General features: G+C 37.3%; 1 protein-coding gene across 6 annotated transcripts in view; it reads left to right on the top strand.

The window, feature by feature from the left end:
- Window positions 1-15,329, top strand: part of COL12A1 (collagen type XII alpha 1 chain) — a 99,674-nt gene that overhangs the window by 29,768 nt on the left and 54,577 nt on the right. For 5 of the 6 annotated variants that reach the window (XM_071741541.1, XM_071741540.1, XM_071741539.1 and 2 more), the window contains 9 exons: window positions 4,173-4,442; window positions 6,288-6,554; window positions 8,803-8,995; window positions 9,683-9,804; window positions 12,478-12,627; window positions 12,726-12,845; window positions 13,352-13,516; window positions 13,706-13,852; window positions 14,484-14,623. In XM_071741541.1, the coding sequence (XP_071597642.1) occupies window positions 4,173-4,442; window positions 6,288-6,554; window positions 8,803-8,995; window positions 9,683-9,804; window positions 12,478-12,627; window positions 12,726-12,845; window positions 13,352-13,516; window positions 13,706-13,852; window positions 14,484-14,623 (1,574 nt within the window). The remainder of the gene's footprint in view (window positions 1-4,172; window positions 4,443-6,287; window positions 6,555-8,802; window positions 8,996-9,682; window positions 9,805-12,477; window positions 12,628-12,725; window positions 12,846-13,351; window positions 13,517-13,705; window positions 13,853-14,483; window positions 14,624-15,329) is intronic. The other variant, XM_071741542.1, reaches the window with a different exon arrangement.

Genomic DNA, 15,329 nt, shown 5'->3' on the forward strand with positions numbered 1-15,329 from the left:
CACTGACTCCTCCAGAGCTGAGGACACTTTGACCATTAGAGTAAAATCTTAAAGTGATTCTGCTGCCATCTCATCTGATGGGCACACTTGGATGCTTGGCTGCAGTGACCTAGGCTGCTGAATTAATGGGATATTCCTGATGTATCCCATTGCAAACAAGACAGGAGGATTCAGGCCATAAAAATTTGGTATACGTCCCTGCAAAAGAAGGCTTATTTATTTAGCTAATTCTGACCTTTTAGATGCTGGCTTTGATCAGTCCTATGTTTAAGTGGAACGTTTCTCTGCATGAAGTTTACTGCTGCAGGTAGATTTTGGAAGTTGGTTTTAAGAGCGCATAAAGAAAATAGGTTACCCTGTGGGCCCGAACTGCATGTATGACTGCCACTAAAATCAACTGCAGTTGTGTAAATGTTTCCAAGGGGAAAGACAATTTGAATAAGGCTATTGGATTTTTACAAATGTCAACATTTTAATTTTAGCTATTCACAGTCTTATGTTCAGTAACAACAGTGATTGCTGGAGAGCTGTGAGAAGTGAGCCAAATGGACATTGGGAAACTGCTGCAATACTATATCATGTCTCTGGCATGTTATAGTGGAAAATCTTAATATGGAAACTGGACATTGTGGAAGTCCAGAACTGAGTACAAAAGCACCTGACTGAAAGTTACCAAGTTAATTTTTGAAAGCGTGTCTGCACTGAGTAGTAGTAGAGATATACAAGGGACTGTAGGCAGACTGCATCTCTGAGCAAAAAAGTGCTGCAGAGACTCTCACAGCTTGGAACTGGTGACTGGCTGGCTTGCCTAGGCAGGAGTTTGACCTGTCTGTGCAAGCACTTTGTTTTGCTGTGTATGTACTGTGTATTGTACTCACTGCTGTGCTTGCACCAGCTGGTTTGCTGCTCCAGAGCATCATAGAACCTACTGCCTGTTATGGGATCATTTTCGAAAAAAAAACCCTTGCTTCCTCACTTGCTGATGTCTTGGCAGCTGGATGATGTGATGGGCATACTTGAACTTCCATTTCAAGTCTGGAAAAAGCAGAAGGCTTTTGTCTGTTAACCACTTGTGAGCCAGCCGGCCAGCCATCACTTTTTTTTTTTTTTTTTTTTCTTACAGTGTGCATTGTCTTTCCACATTCCATATCCATCCTGTTTAAACAAGCAGGAAAGCAGGTATACAACAGGCATTTCTGAACAAGTGGACCAAAGAACAGAACAACTGCTTAGATGTTAAAATTGTAGATTTTTTTTTTCTTTTGTGAAATGTAAGCAAGGTAACAAGGTTTTTTGTTTTAATCCAAGGAAAAAATATCTCAGAGGTCTAATTATATTTTTGTTAGTGACTACATTATACCAGTGTTATTGTGGAGTATAAATATGTTTCCTGACTCTGAGTTTAGGTGCTTGGATAATACTTGACGGAATCTCAATAATTTAGTACTTACAGTTGGATGGTGTCTTAAACACAGCTGCTCCCCTGGTAAAAAAACACTTGTGGGAGATCCAGTGAAGCAGAGAAAAGCCGTCAGTGAACTTCCACCTCACACATGAGGTGCAAATCAAGTTAGTGTGTTATGTTAAAGAAATGTTCTTGGTTGCAGTGTAACATATAAAAAGTCTAATTTCCTTTACTAGGTAAGTTGTCTTGTCAGCAGTTTCCAACTATTTGAAGTCAAATTTTTCCATTTAGCTCTAGTGGTTTGGTAGGAATCCCAGTCCCTTTTCCCTCACTTACCTTGCCTTATAAAAAATACATTTAGTTCCAAAGGATATTTCTTTCAGAACCAACATATTACAGTAACCGGTGTTCATTAGAGTCCATTCAAAACACATTATTTTCCTCTGTTATTTAATGACCTCAGTAATGACTTAATCAATAACGGTTTTAAATGTGTAGTTATTTTTGCAGTGTTTCCAACATATATCATTAGCTGTAGTGTCCCGGAGTAGACTTGCAAAAAATTGTGCTGTGGTAGCAGATACTTGAATACTGAAATCATGTTGTGGCAGAGCTGCGTTTTAGAGTAGCCAAAATAAAGTAACTTGTATATTTATATTACATTAAAATATGGAAAGAAAGGTTTTTATTGTGAGACATCTGTGCATTCTATCAAGTTAGGTTTTCCATATTTTTTCCATTTGGATCGCCTTAGTATTTTTTTTTTTTTTATTGTATGAAAAAGCCAAGATTTGGGAGTAGAAGCTTAAGAGTAGACAGAAAAAATTGGTGTAATTTACTTTTGAAGGCAAATCTTTTTTTCAGGCTTCCAGGAAAATTGGTCTTTGGAGCTTAGATTCATCCCTGGCTTTCATTTAATGCAGTCACTGAATTCAGTGAGACTGTTTGAAGCAGCAGCTGAATCAGGCCTATGCACTGTAACTTTTTCACTCTATGCAGCTGCTGTTGTTGTGAAATGATAAACAAGTGAACTTCACCAAAAGCTCTGTATTTTAACTTTTTTTTTTAAGAGAAGATGCCATAAATTGAAGTGATTTATATTGTGAGGCTAAAAATAGGTTTGAATAGAAAAATTTTAAGAACTGGAGTAGAGTTAGGATAGGAGAAGAATCACTTCCAGAAGAACATGATGGGATGGCCCAGGATTATGAATTAAAATCAGAAAAACCTCGCAATATGAAGAAATTCTATTATACACTCTGTAAGCTATATTTGAGTCATCTTCATGACTGGAATGGTACCCTCTGATTCTATAATCTGCATAGTTGATGAATCTTTAAGAACTGTTTTCAGATAGGTTGATAGTAATTTCCATTCATCATTAAGCTAAATGAGATCCACTGGATCAATTTTAATGAATTTATGCTGGCATTTGAGCTTTCCAAAACAAAACTGCTCTGCAGGTAATTCTGTTTGCTGCTGTAGGGTTATCTTTGGGATTGTTGCAGACTTGTGGTGGAAGTGCAAGACAAATGAATATGAAAAGTGGAAACAAGCTATTTGAGCGTACTGAGCTCAAGACTGTAAGCAACTTACTGCTCAGTCTTGCACTGAAAATGCTTCAGGCTTCTGAAAACAGTGAGGTCTGTTCTTGCAAAAAGCCTAAGCAGTAGAAATTGGATATGAACTGAATTCCTCTGTGTTAAAAGAATTTTGATTCTGCCCCTGTGGTTGCTGTGGGACCATATTTTTATCAGTGCAGGTAAAACTGAACTGTGATGCCATGAGGTCACCTGAAGTGTTAAAGTCCTCTTTGCTGAGTAGTCTCTTGGGAATGTGCTGTAGGCCACAGAGAATACACACCAAAGATCTGAGCTCTTCTGTATGTTTGTGGATGTGGTTTTGTAGATCCCTTTTGCAGATTTTGCTACAAAATGTGTGGCTATTGCATTAAACCCACCAGTCAGCGCTCCTTTTGTCCCATCAAAACCCAGCCACTGCAATAGGAAAATTGAACATATGTTATAAATGTATATTAAACATTAAACAAAGGCACTCTTTTCTCTACACCACCTTAGACCAAAGAGCTCCATTTTTAAGCAGTGGAGTTACTCTCGTGTGTTAGGTGAGACACATGCATTCGGCTAAAAACTGGATTTCACAGACTAACAGGCTGTTTCCTTCATTCCAAGCTGGCTGTAAAAAACTACAGGGAGGAATGAGGTATATGTCTTAGGAGTGGAAAGATGGGGGCTGTTTTCTACTGTAACACACTGTAACACACTGCAAATTAGTTGTAAACATAAAATGAAATAGCTGGTAGATGTGGTAAGTGGTACTCCGGGAGATAATAGTACTGTTAAGTAAGATGATAAGATTGTCAGAGAAAAGACTGTATCACTCAGGAAAAGTTTCCTTTATTTACCCCCCAGAAAAAGAGTTACATACCTGGTGATGAATGAAAGAAAAATGATTATTTACTTGAGAGTTAAAATGTACCTAACGGAGCTGCAATATATTTAATCACTGGCTTCCTTCTAAGCCTTTGATTAATGCATTTTTTATTTCGCATATTCTAAAGCATAACTCAAGATGTCTTGCATGGTAAGGGATAGGGTTACTCACAGCCTAAAGTTAGATATAAGAATTTTGTTGTAAATATCAATTTTCTCTTGGAACTACAAATGTATGTTATTAAAACTAATATTGATGAGAAAAGTTTTATTTTGCTCTTATGATAATCTTACTTCTGTTTCCTTTCTTTCAGAACGTGGTTCACCACGTAATTTGGTTACCACAGACATAACTGACACTACAGTTGGGTTATCATGGACACCAGCTCCAGGAGCAGTTAATGATTACAGGATAGTATGGAAATCACTTTATGATGATACGATGGGAGAGAAGAGAGTCCCTGGAAATACAGTAGATGCTGTGCTAGAAGGCTTGGAGCCAGAAACTAAATACAGAATTTCAGTATATGCAACCTACAGCAGTGGAGAAGGAGACCCAGTAGAAGGAGAGGCTTTTACTGATGGTGAGTGCAGCACAACATTGCCACCATTTGTAAAATTCTGTTCTTGATTGAATTATCATGTTTTAAAGAAAATGGACCTAATTTTTTTTTTTTTTTTTTTTTTGAAATGTCCCTCCAGACCAAAATAGCACCACAGATCAGTAATTTCTAGGTTTTTGTTTGACTATAAAAAAAAAAAAAAAATGTCATGTAAGTTTGGATTCAGAAAGAATTACTTCCAACTTAGGACCTGATTTTGTCTGCAAACTACTCTGAAGCCAGCCTTTCACAGATTGGGTATGAATACTAGAAACCAGGTGAAAGAAATATTATGGATAAAGTAAGGAGGGAAGGTGGAGGAACTTCCCACAGAATAAATTAATTTCCTCTCTAAGCTATTGTTCCTTCCAGTCTTCAGAGTCCTCAAACTGAGGCTTGCTGGATGATTTTAATGTTTGATATTTACCTGTCTCGAGGCTGTTTCTTACTTGGTGCTTGGTCAAAAACAAACTCAAGTCTCTTATGCAGTTTGGGCAGAGTAAAAACCACTAAGCAGCCAGGGACAGCTTGTTGCTGTATAGCAAGATCTGACAATTAGAGGAGACTGACTGAATGAAAGGATGCTCTGGATCAGCCTTGGTGTTTCTGTTTGCCTAAAGAGGGGTCATCTGAAGGTGATACCTGAAGGAGTGCTCTGGGCAAGCATCATGTGTGTTTACATGTTCTTGTACTCTTTCCTAAGCATCTGTTTTGACTACCATTGGAGAGAGGCTGCAGAACTATGGTAACCTTTGTCCTTGACCTGTAAAAGCTGCTCTTTTACAGGAGTAGTGATTGCTGCTGGCTCCCCAGACTGCTGTCCCACATCTTTCTTTTTTCTTCAAGAATAGCAGAATTACCTGACCAGGTTTTCTCCAAGCAGTCAGTTTAGCCATATAATTTGCTGCTTTTTTCAATGTGTTGCCTGAGGGAACTTTCTTTCAGGCCTAATAATAGACTCAGACCTCAGATTAACTAATGTTGCATCTTCCTGTTGCAAACACAATTGGAAATTCCCAAGTCTTAGGTCTGGGAGAGGACACTGCAGCCTGCAAAGCCTGCCTTACCGTGTAACAAAATACCAACCCACTCTGGCATGCCAAGCAAGTTCTCTTTTGGCAAGACCTAGATGGCATATTACAGTTGACAGCCAGCATTACATATCTTTCACTTCATATCATTTGTAACATTTGTACAGTTGGAAAATATCTCTTAGAAGCTGAGTGCTGCAATTTGTTGAGAAAATTCTTTATTAGTCTGCTACTTATTTCAGCACATATACCATTCTGCAAGTAGTGATGAGGGATTTTCCAAGCATTTGGAAAGTCATTGACCACTGTTTGCAGAATATTTTGTGTGGATCTCAACACCCAGCAGTTTAGGTGTTTACCAGTCTCTTATCAGATCTGTAAACTCAAAAGTTAGAAAATCTTAACTCTGTTGAACATTGTGTTCATGAAAAACCCACATAAACCCCTAGTTTAAGATTTATCACCTTCATCTGAGAGTGCTGAATCCATTACTTAGCAGATTATTGAAAAGTGTGGCAAAATAAAATTCCCAATTATGCTGTGTCATTGTGTAACTTATACTTCCCTCTTTTTTGCTCTTTATTGGAAAGCACACATTTGTTTAGTCAATTACAAATAAAATGTAATTTAACAATGGTGTGTGACATTCCCCCATGTGTTCCAGACAACCAAGAACTGTGGTTTTAAAGAGGACATTTTTTTTTTTTAATACATCGGAATTAATTTTGCAGGCATACATGAGAATGTTTTTTTATGTTACAAAGTAAGCATTTATCTGTATTTTTTCACTGAAAAGTGTCACCGAGTGCCAGGACTGTGACAGTAGACAACGAGACAGAAAATACAATGAGAGTTACATGGCAACCTTCACCTGGGAAAGTCTTGTCTTATCGTGTGTACTACCGACCACGCAGTGGAGGAAGGCAAATGTTTGCCAGAGTAAATGCTCCTGCTACAAGCATAGTGCTAAAGAGACTTAAGCCACGAACTATATATGACCTCAGTGTTGTTCCAATTTATGATTTTGGAAATGGCAAATCAAGAAAAGCAGAAGGAAAAACAGGTATGTGTCACAATCGTGTGCGGGATTTGATGATTGAAGTTCAGTGCTTAAAATTGATAATCACAATATGTAGATAAGTATGGTGAAATCTGCCAAAATCATGAATTAACAGGCAAATTGAAGAGTTTGAGAAGAGAGTGTGATTTGTTGGAAACTTCTCTGTGTGAAGTTTACTTCAGCATGCCTGAAGACATTTTTTTGCTGTTGATATTGAAGGTGTAAATATTATGTAAAGTCTGGCTGAAAATACTGGACTCGTTTTGAAACACTGTCATCAGTAGCTAAAACAAGGTGTTTTTTTGAGGAAGGTGGTATAATCGTTGTTTCATAGTTTTCCTTTTGGTCCAGGGCACTGATTAAATAGTTACCCAGAGTCTTGTTACTTAGAGTTGTCTACTTTATTCATCATATTTTCCATGGAAAAACTGAGGGCACAAAAGATGATTTTGTAGAGTCATCTGTGGAAATCTAACCTCTGAGTCCATGGTCTTTTGGACAAGCTGCCTTCTTTCTCAGAAGCTATAACTCTAAAATGTTTATTAAGTTCTGGTGAGGGTATTTTTGAAGTGAAAGCAAAACTATTTTTCTACTCTGTCTTTAATCTTATCTGATGCTGGTCTTCAATTTTATAAGGAAATTGTTACTCAGATCAAATCAACCAAATTTAGTTTTTTGCTTCCATACATAGCCAGTACAAAAAACCAATTTTTTTTCCGAGATGTTTCTACCCATATGACACTAGTGCCATTCACTGAGGTTCACTGTAAATACTTCATGCCATTCTCTGCTCTCTGAGCATGTCATCATGAATGATGACAGGAAGTAAAGAACAAGTCTCCTAAAAATAGAGATATTGGCACCCTGGTTACAGAAGGCATATTTCTTTTTAAATTAAAATGTGGTTGATGTACAGGAGACATGAAAACTTGATCAGCTCTTGACCTAATTTTTCAATCTTGAAAATTATACTGAGTTTAATTTCAGATCATCCATCTGCTTTTCATTTTTGACATGTGCACATTGATATGGATATGCCTCTGTGCTTTAAGTGTAAATAATTGTGGTAGTAAAGCTCTTCAGAAGCAAATAGTCTGAGTGATTGTGTTAGCTGAAGCTGTCAATGATAATTCAGAGAGGAATATCGTGGGAGATGAGAGAGAGAGAGGCTGTATTTTTCCTTGTGAGTGAGCATAAATCTACTCTTTCTCAACAGAAATCACTATCTGAGGATATTAATGATCTTTCAGCTATAGTTAGACAATTTCATAGGCACAAATAAAGCTATTTTTTTTTTCTCCTCCATCTTTTCACTCCAGAACTTCAGTGGTGACTTTCTGTTTACTCTATTTCCTATTTTTGTAACTTTGAGATTACACTGCTGCAGTATTTTCTATGACTGAACTTTAGATTTACACAAAACCAAAAATCGTTCAGAACTTAGCAGCAGGCTTGTGAACCCTTCTCTCTGTGATCACTGACCTCAGTAGGAGGTTGCTCTTGAGCTAAAAACCTTAAGCTGGCACTCATCTGAAGAATTATTTTTTGACATGATAGGGTTTCAATAACCTGTGTTTATTGAAATTACTTGAGATGCCAGGCACTGACCATGTAAAGGGAGAGGACTGTTGGCAGGTCCTTTTCTACACAAGGGTCCTTGCTTCAGCCCTCTCCATGCCCTGATCTGTGGGATAAAGAGCAATAAAGGAAGCAGCTTGAGGAGTGATATTGGTGACTGAGTACTGGTTATGTATGACTTCTGCCTGCAGTAAATTCTGATTTTTCCAGGGTTAGCTTGCTGCAATCCTTTTGGTCTATGTGGCTCACCTGTTTGTTACTGTTTAAGAGTGTACTACTCTAAATTGATCATCTAGTCTTTCTTGTGATCAATGGGGAGAAAGACTGATGATGATCAGTTGATTTATTGATATTTTGTTAGCTCAGATGGATGTTTAAGATAGGTGAGATGAATTGCTATCTATCCCTCAGTCCATTGACTTCATTGGGAGTCTCAAAGCCAAACTTAGCCCACATACCTATTGGTTAAATAGCTAAAATTAAGTGAAGTGCATCTTACCTTTCACCTGCTGGTAGTTGTCTTTATGTCAAAACAAAACCAAAAAAAGGCTCAGAGAGTTTAGGGCTGTCACTAGATTTGCATATAGATTTTTGCTTTAAAGCATACCTGTTGATTTTTTTTTTTTCCCATAAACAAACTTGATTTAAATGCTTTTTTCCTCTGTCCTTCCAGCTTCTCCCTTTAAGCCACCTCGAAATCTAAGAACTTCAGATTCAACTATGTCAAGTTTTCGAGTGACCTGGGAGCCAGCCCCGGGGCGAGTGAAGGGGTACAAAGTAACTTTCCACCCTACAGAAGATGATGGAAGTCTTGGAGAATTAATAGTGGGGCCTTATGACAGCACAGTGGTATTGGAGGAGCTGAGGTATGAATAATAATTCATGTCTTTTTTTCTTTTTTTTTTAAAGCAACTTAGCTTAGGGTTTTGTTTGATCATCATCTGGGATTGAAATGCCTCACAAAGTCTACTGTAATTTAGAAAGTAATTTTGTCAATAATTTGTGAGGTTCTTGCTATGCTGTCTCTGAAAGGCACCGATCAGGGCTTACATCATTTGTGATGTTCTCACAGGAACCAAAGTAGGTAAAGATGTGGGCAGAGGCTGTGTTCTGCATTTTGCATGTGAAAAAGCTAATGAGACACTTGAGAAAGTTGGGATTTCTAAAGTTTTCTCCCAGAAGTTCATTACCTCATGTTTAAAAAAGCCTAGTTCAGTTCTTGTTTTAATTTCTCAGAGGCCTGGATTTATAACGTAAGCTTCAGACCATGTCAAAATCTGTTATGCAAATATATGAAAAGATTTAAAATAGGATCATTAATTATTATATTAGTTGTAAATGACCTGAAAAAATGATTGTAAATTTAAGTATATCATCTAGAATAATCTTTTAAATTGTCAAAACTTTACTCCCTTTTTTGAACAGCTACTCTTTGGACTTCACATTTTGTCACCTTTTCCGTGGTGGATTTTTTTGCTGTGAGAATTTCTTGAATGAAGTGTCAGCATTTAACTAGACAAATTAGTTACAGTACATTTGTTTAACTATTGCAGGGCAGGAACTACGTATAAGGTAAATGTTTTTGGAATGTTTGAAGGAGGAGAGAGCAGCCCCCTGGTTGGACAAGAGATGACCACCCTTTCAGATACTACTACAGAACCATTTTTATCTAGAGGTAAACACTATTGAATTGCAGAAAAGTCAGCCTTGGGTTATGGATAGAAAAAACCCCCAAAATGTTTACCAGCATTTCCTTATCCTTTTTTAGTGCACATAAATTTATTTACAGGATTCTGTATACACCCTACTGTGATGACATAACCTCTGGTCTGAAATGACCATTAAGTATGCTCCATTTCATTATTCCAGTCCTCTGCACCCTTTAGATGATCTTACAAAGATGATAACTCAGGCAACCCATGTTTTGCTGATTACTCAAAGCCATCTGCATTGAATTTTCAATCCATCCACATCTGTGTTAAATCACATAAGGTCAAATTCTTGAACAGAGATCATGGCTCATCTACAGTGGGGCTCACAGGAGTAGAACAAGGAATTTTGAGCAAATCTTTTGCCCTTTGCTTTTCCTTATATGGTGACTTTTCCTTTTAAGCCTCAGATGGTATAATGAACAAAGATCTGATAGTAGGAAATGTCACAGTGTTATTGAGCATTATTTGAATTTTTCTGCAACCTAACCGTTATTTAGTAGTTTTACTTTACTCTAGAAGGAGGAGGCTTAGTTCAGAAATGCAATTGCTGAGTGGTCTCCAGTATCTGTTTGGCAGTTTCTCCCTGTGTGGGTAAACCTTCCAGTCAAAATTTCTGTGAGCATTATGATAACAGCTCTATCTGTGTGCTTAATGGGCCTCTGCATACTAATAGCTGTTCCTTGTGCTGACCACAATCTCAATTACTATTGGATAAAGAGAGTTTCATGTACCAGTCCTCCTTCATGGAATGCATAAAGAAGCAGGTCTTTGCTTCTTAATAGCCAAGTATGTCTGTAGACCTAAAGACTTCTCTCCTCTGCCTATTCAAGGCTTGCATAATCATCAGAGAGATTTTGGTGAGGAGAAAGGATGTAACTGCAAGGGCCTTTCAGACTGAAATAAAGAAAAAAAAAGTTTTCTCATCATTTACTCTACAATCTTTTTGCAAAGGTTAACTCTTTGATGACTTGTTCCCACACTGAAAAAAATATTCACCTCATGTAACTTTATAGGCAACATTTTTGGAAACTTTAAAGTTAATTACTGTCAGTGTCTGTTGAATAAAAGAAGGTGAAACTGAAAAAAAATACATAATAGGCTGTCAGTGACATTAGAGTAAAGATGTAATAAGTCTGGCAGAAAAATAATTGCACCAGGAGTGGTTTGTTATTTTTTGTTACTGGAGTGGTAGCTGTCATTTCTGTCTCCAACATTATTTCCTTTGAGCTAAATAGTTTTACTAATGCATGGATTTGAGTCATGGTTAATATGAAAAATGAATTTTATATCTGGGATTGTAAATGTTATAGTACCTTATTTATTAATAGGGGGAAAAAATCACCTATGGTGCCTTGCTAGGATTTTCCATGTGGGGAACAACGGTAGTTGGAAGAAACATAAAAGTCAAAATTGTTTAACCTTTATATTACACATGAAGCTAACTTTAACTTCCATATTAAAGTTATGCATGCAATTTTTTGAACTAACATGGTTTTACTTAAACCCTACTTCCAACTGATTATATTGTCATGACTAAAGACTAGATCTATATTTTCTATGCAGAAGAGGATCATGCTTTTAACCCCCAGGTACATGGAATAGTTATATTCATGAGTCTACAGTGTTGGATCAGTTATGTGGAACATATATGAAATCACAATATCTTTCAACTGTGATGAGTGTGGCTGATTTTTCTCAATGGGATTTCTTCCATATAAAGACCAGAAGCTCTGATGGCGGGAAGCCAGAAAATTTGCAGCTGGTAACACAATCTACAAGAAAAGAGAGAGAACAAGACATTTTTTTATTTTTATTTTTTTCAAATGGCTGCGGATAAAATAATTGTGTCTGTCTGCTTTGTGTAAATATTTTGTGATTTTCCTTGTGATGAAAACAATATGATGCATATTTTATTCTGTAATTTGTAAAATTAAGATGTCTGGGAAAACTTTTTAACTTTTCAGAACATTGCAGCTTTATATAAATGTTTGTTCTTGTCCCCTATCTATCTCTTGACCTGCGTTTATGTTTGTGTTTCTTCTTTAAATTGTGTTCTTTCTTTCCTGGATGTGCAAACTTCTATATCACCTGTACTGGTATGTCTTTTTCCCCTGAAAATTCAGAAATGCTATTTATTTGAAAGCAGTTGTAATACATGCTATTAATTCCACTGCTACATAGTTGAAAATTAAGGAGTAGTTTAGCCAACCATGACAGATGAAAATACTGTCAATGTGGGTAATCTGATAATGCTCCCTGCTATGTTGGTGATTAGTGTAGCAGTCTTTTATGCAGCCTCTGAAATGAAGTTGTCAACCATCCTTAGGGACCAAACCAGACAAATTCATGACAATAGAGAAGAGCCTTAGCATTTGTGAATGCTTATTTATAAAAGGAAACATACATGAAGACATTTATACAGCTTTTGCCATGGAACCAGTGTATAGTGTGAATAACATTCACAAAGAGGTCATACTTGGCAGAGTGCCAGTGAATAAAACTAGAGCTATTTTGGACGCTAACTCATGACATATGTCACATAAAAGGATGGGGAAAGAAAGCTATTATGCTAAGGCTGTATTTTTCTGGTTGAAAGCTATCATGGTAAGGCTATATTTTTCTGGTTAATATGGCAGGTTTAGAATGTAGAACCAGAGCAGAAGCTGATATTGTGCTGCTGGTGGATGGCTCATGGAGTATCGGGCGGCCAAATTTTAAAACCATCAGGAACTTCATTGCCCGTATTGTTGAAGTTTTTGATATTGCTCCTGACAAAGTACAGATTGGTAAGTCCTTATATGCTGGAGGGAAAATGTGGTGTAACTGCTACAAAGCCACATAATAGCTGAGTAATTGTGGCTTTTTTTTTTTTTTTTTTCCCCAGGTCTTGCACAGTATAGTGGAGATCCCAGGACAGAATGGAATCTCAACGCTTACAGAACCAAACAGACTTTGTTAGAGGCTGTAGCAAACTTACCATATAAAGGAGGAAATACTCTAACAGGTATCTTACACTGCCAGAATTTTCCTTAGTCTCCAATAAAAATAATTCTAGTAGCTGAGCCCAGTATTGTTCAGTGAGCTGAAATTTGCCCATAATGCAAGAGCCTTACAGTTCAGTTCAGTGTATTTGGAAGAGAAAAGATATAGCATGTAGACATATGAATTCAGTGGAAAAGTGATGGAAGAGAGTTTAGGTGATGTAGAGCTTAGGTTACTGTTGAGCATCTGAAGAGAAAGCTCTTTCATGTCAGCCTTGGGATGAGGACAAGATGAGGACCCAGAAGGGAGGCTAAAGGACATATGATGCATAAAGAGGGTGATGCATAAAAGGTAAGAGATTAAAGGGCTGAAGTCATATGATTTGCCATCTAGTCTAGCTGATTGCTTCTAGAAGGAAATAAATAATGAAATGATGTCAGTGTGAAACCACCAGAATGAAATACTCTCCTTACTATGACTTCTGTATGAATATAGTTTATAGTGATGGTTACCTTTATACCATGCTAGGAATGGCCTTGGATTTCATCCTAAAAAACAACTTCAAGCAAGATGCAGGCTTAAGGCCCAGAGCTCGCAAAATTGGTGTCCTCATCACTGATGGCAAATCCCAAGATGATGTAGTCACTCCTTCAAGAAGACTCAGAGATGAGGGAGTGGAACTTTATGCAATTGGTAAGTTTAGTTAAAGAGATGCCCGGGGCCAAACCCCTTCTGCCTGTCTGCTAAATGCCCAGCAAAGTGGCCACATACATAAGTATCTTCAAAGGAATTAAAAAAATGTGTTTAGGGACTAGAGTTCATGTCATTATGTTTAATGGCTATCATTTCTAACAAGCTTTGTTTTCATATCTTCTCTCTAAGGTATTAAAAATGCAGATGAAAATGAATTGAAGCAGATTGCAACAGATCCAGATGATATTCATGTTTACAATGTCGCAGATTTCTCTTTCCTGGCTGGCATTGTTGATGATGTAACCACAAATCTGTGTAACAGTGTAAAAGGTCCAGGTACATCACATTTTCAGTCTAATTCATCCTTTTTCCACTTTACATGCTTGCACTGCTAATTCCTTTTTATTACTTACTTGGAACACTGTGTAGCCTTGGGCTGTTTTTTCAGCTGCTAATGTGAGGAAGTTGTACAGACCACCTGATCAACCCTGTAGGGGTTCTTCTTTTCAACAATGATTGTGTTATATGGAACACAGCATGACATGGCTGGAGGTGCCTTCTTCTCTCCCAGAGTCAGGAAAAATGCTGCTCGTTATTTCACCTCCTTGCTTATTGTGGCAGGTTCTTTGACAATGCTCATCCAATAAGAAAAATTTCAGCAGCCTTGCTCTTTTCAGTTATTAATGTCTGACAGCAAAGCAGAGCATGGAAAAACAGTAATGCTAGTAATGTTAGCTAATGGTTCTTCAGGGCTGAAAGTGGAGTAAGAATGATAGCTTGTTTGGTCTTGAGGGTGTGATCATGAGCTATCTCTTCATTACAGTTGTTTTAAAAATTCCTGAGGAAGCTGAAACATAAGCAAGTATATAAAGTATTTTCTTTTCCTAAGCAGTTTTTCTGGTCTTATGTTTTTATTCCTGATGATATAAGATAAATCAATAATTTTTAAATTTTCTTCCACTTGTAGGTGATTTGCCACCTCCCTCTAACCTAGTTATTTCAGATGTGACACCTCGTTCTTTCAGACTAAGGTGGAGTCCACCTTCTGAGAGTGTTGATAGATATAGAGTTGAATATTACCCTGCATCTGGAGGTAGCCCTCAACAGGTACTGTATGTTCCTATTGTCATTGTCCATAATAACAACCTTTGACTGACACATCACAGTAATGTCATTCTGAAGTTTGTGTTGTGTATGATATAACAGTAAATGAAAAAGGCTGCCACAGTCAAGAATATCATGCCTTGATACATGATATTCTGGTACACAGAATTACAAAAAGTAAGAACATAAAGATGACTTTGTTTTAAAATCATGAATTCAGGAGTAAAATCTATTTCTTAAAAACAGTTGAGTGGTGTTTTTAGTAACCCTTTTCTGTTTATATTCTATTGTCACATATTGATAGATATGTCTTTTTAATACATTTCCTTGTTAGTAGAAAAACACAGTATGTGCTAGAGGGTCTGAGGCAGTGCTTGGATTAATGCTGTATGATGGTGCTTTGAATCTATGCCTAAGCATAGTCTCCAAACTCTTTAGTACACAGGGTCAAACTCATCTTGTTGCTGTTCTCTACACAGAAAGTCAGTAACTGACAGCTCTTGCTTCTAGGCCACTGGAATTGCTCATCACTCTCTTCACCCAGACAGGATGGCATTTTGCAGTGACATTAGACATCTCTCTGTGCCTAACTGTGAACTTCCCCTCTCTGAATGTGGATTTAAAATTTTAACTTGGATTCAACTCCCGGAGAATTTAATCTTAATAAACTATGACCTCAGGATGTGGCTTTTGACTAGGATTGGAACAG

Source organism: Heliangelus exortis, chromosome 3, assembly GCF_036169615.1.
Source record: "Heliangelus exortis chromosome 3, bHelExo1.hap1, whole genome shotgun sequence".
Classification (NCBI taxonomy): Eukaryota; Metazoa; Chordata; class Aves; order Apodiformes; family Trochilidae; genus Heliangelus; species Heliangelus exortis.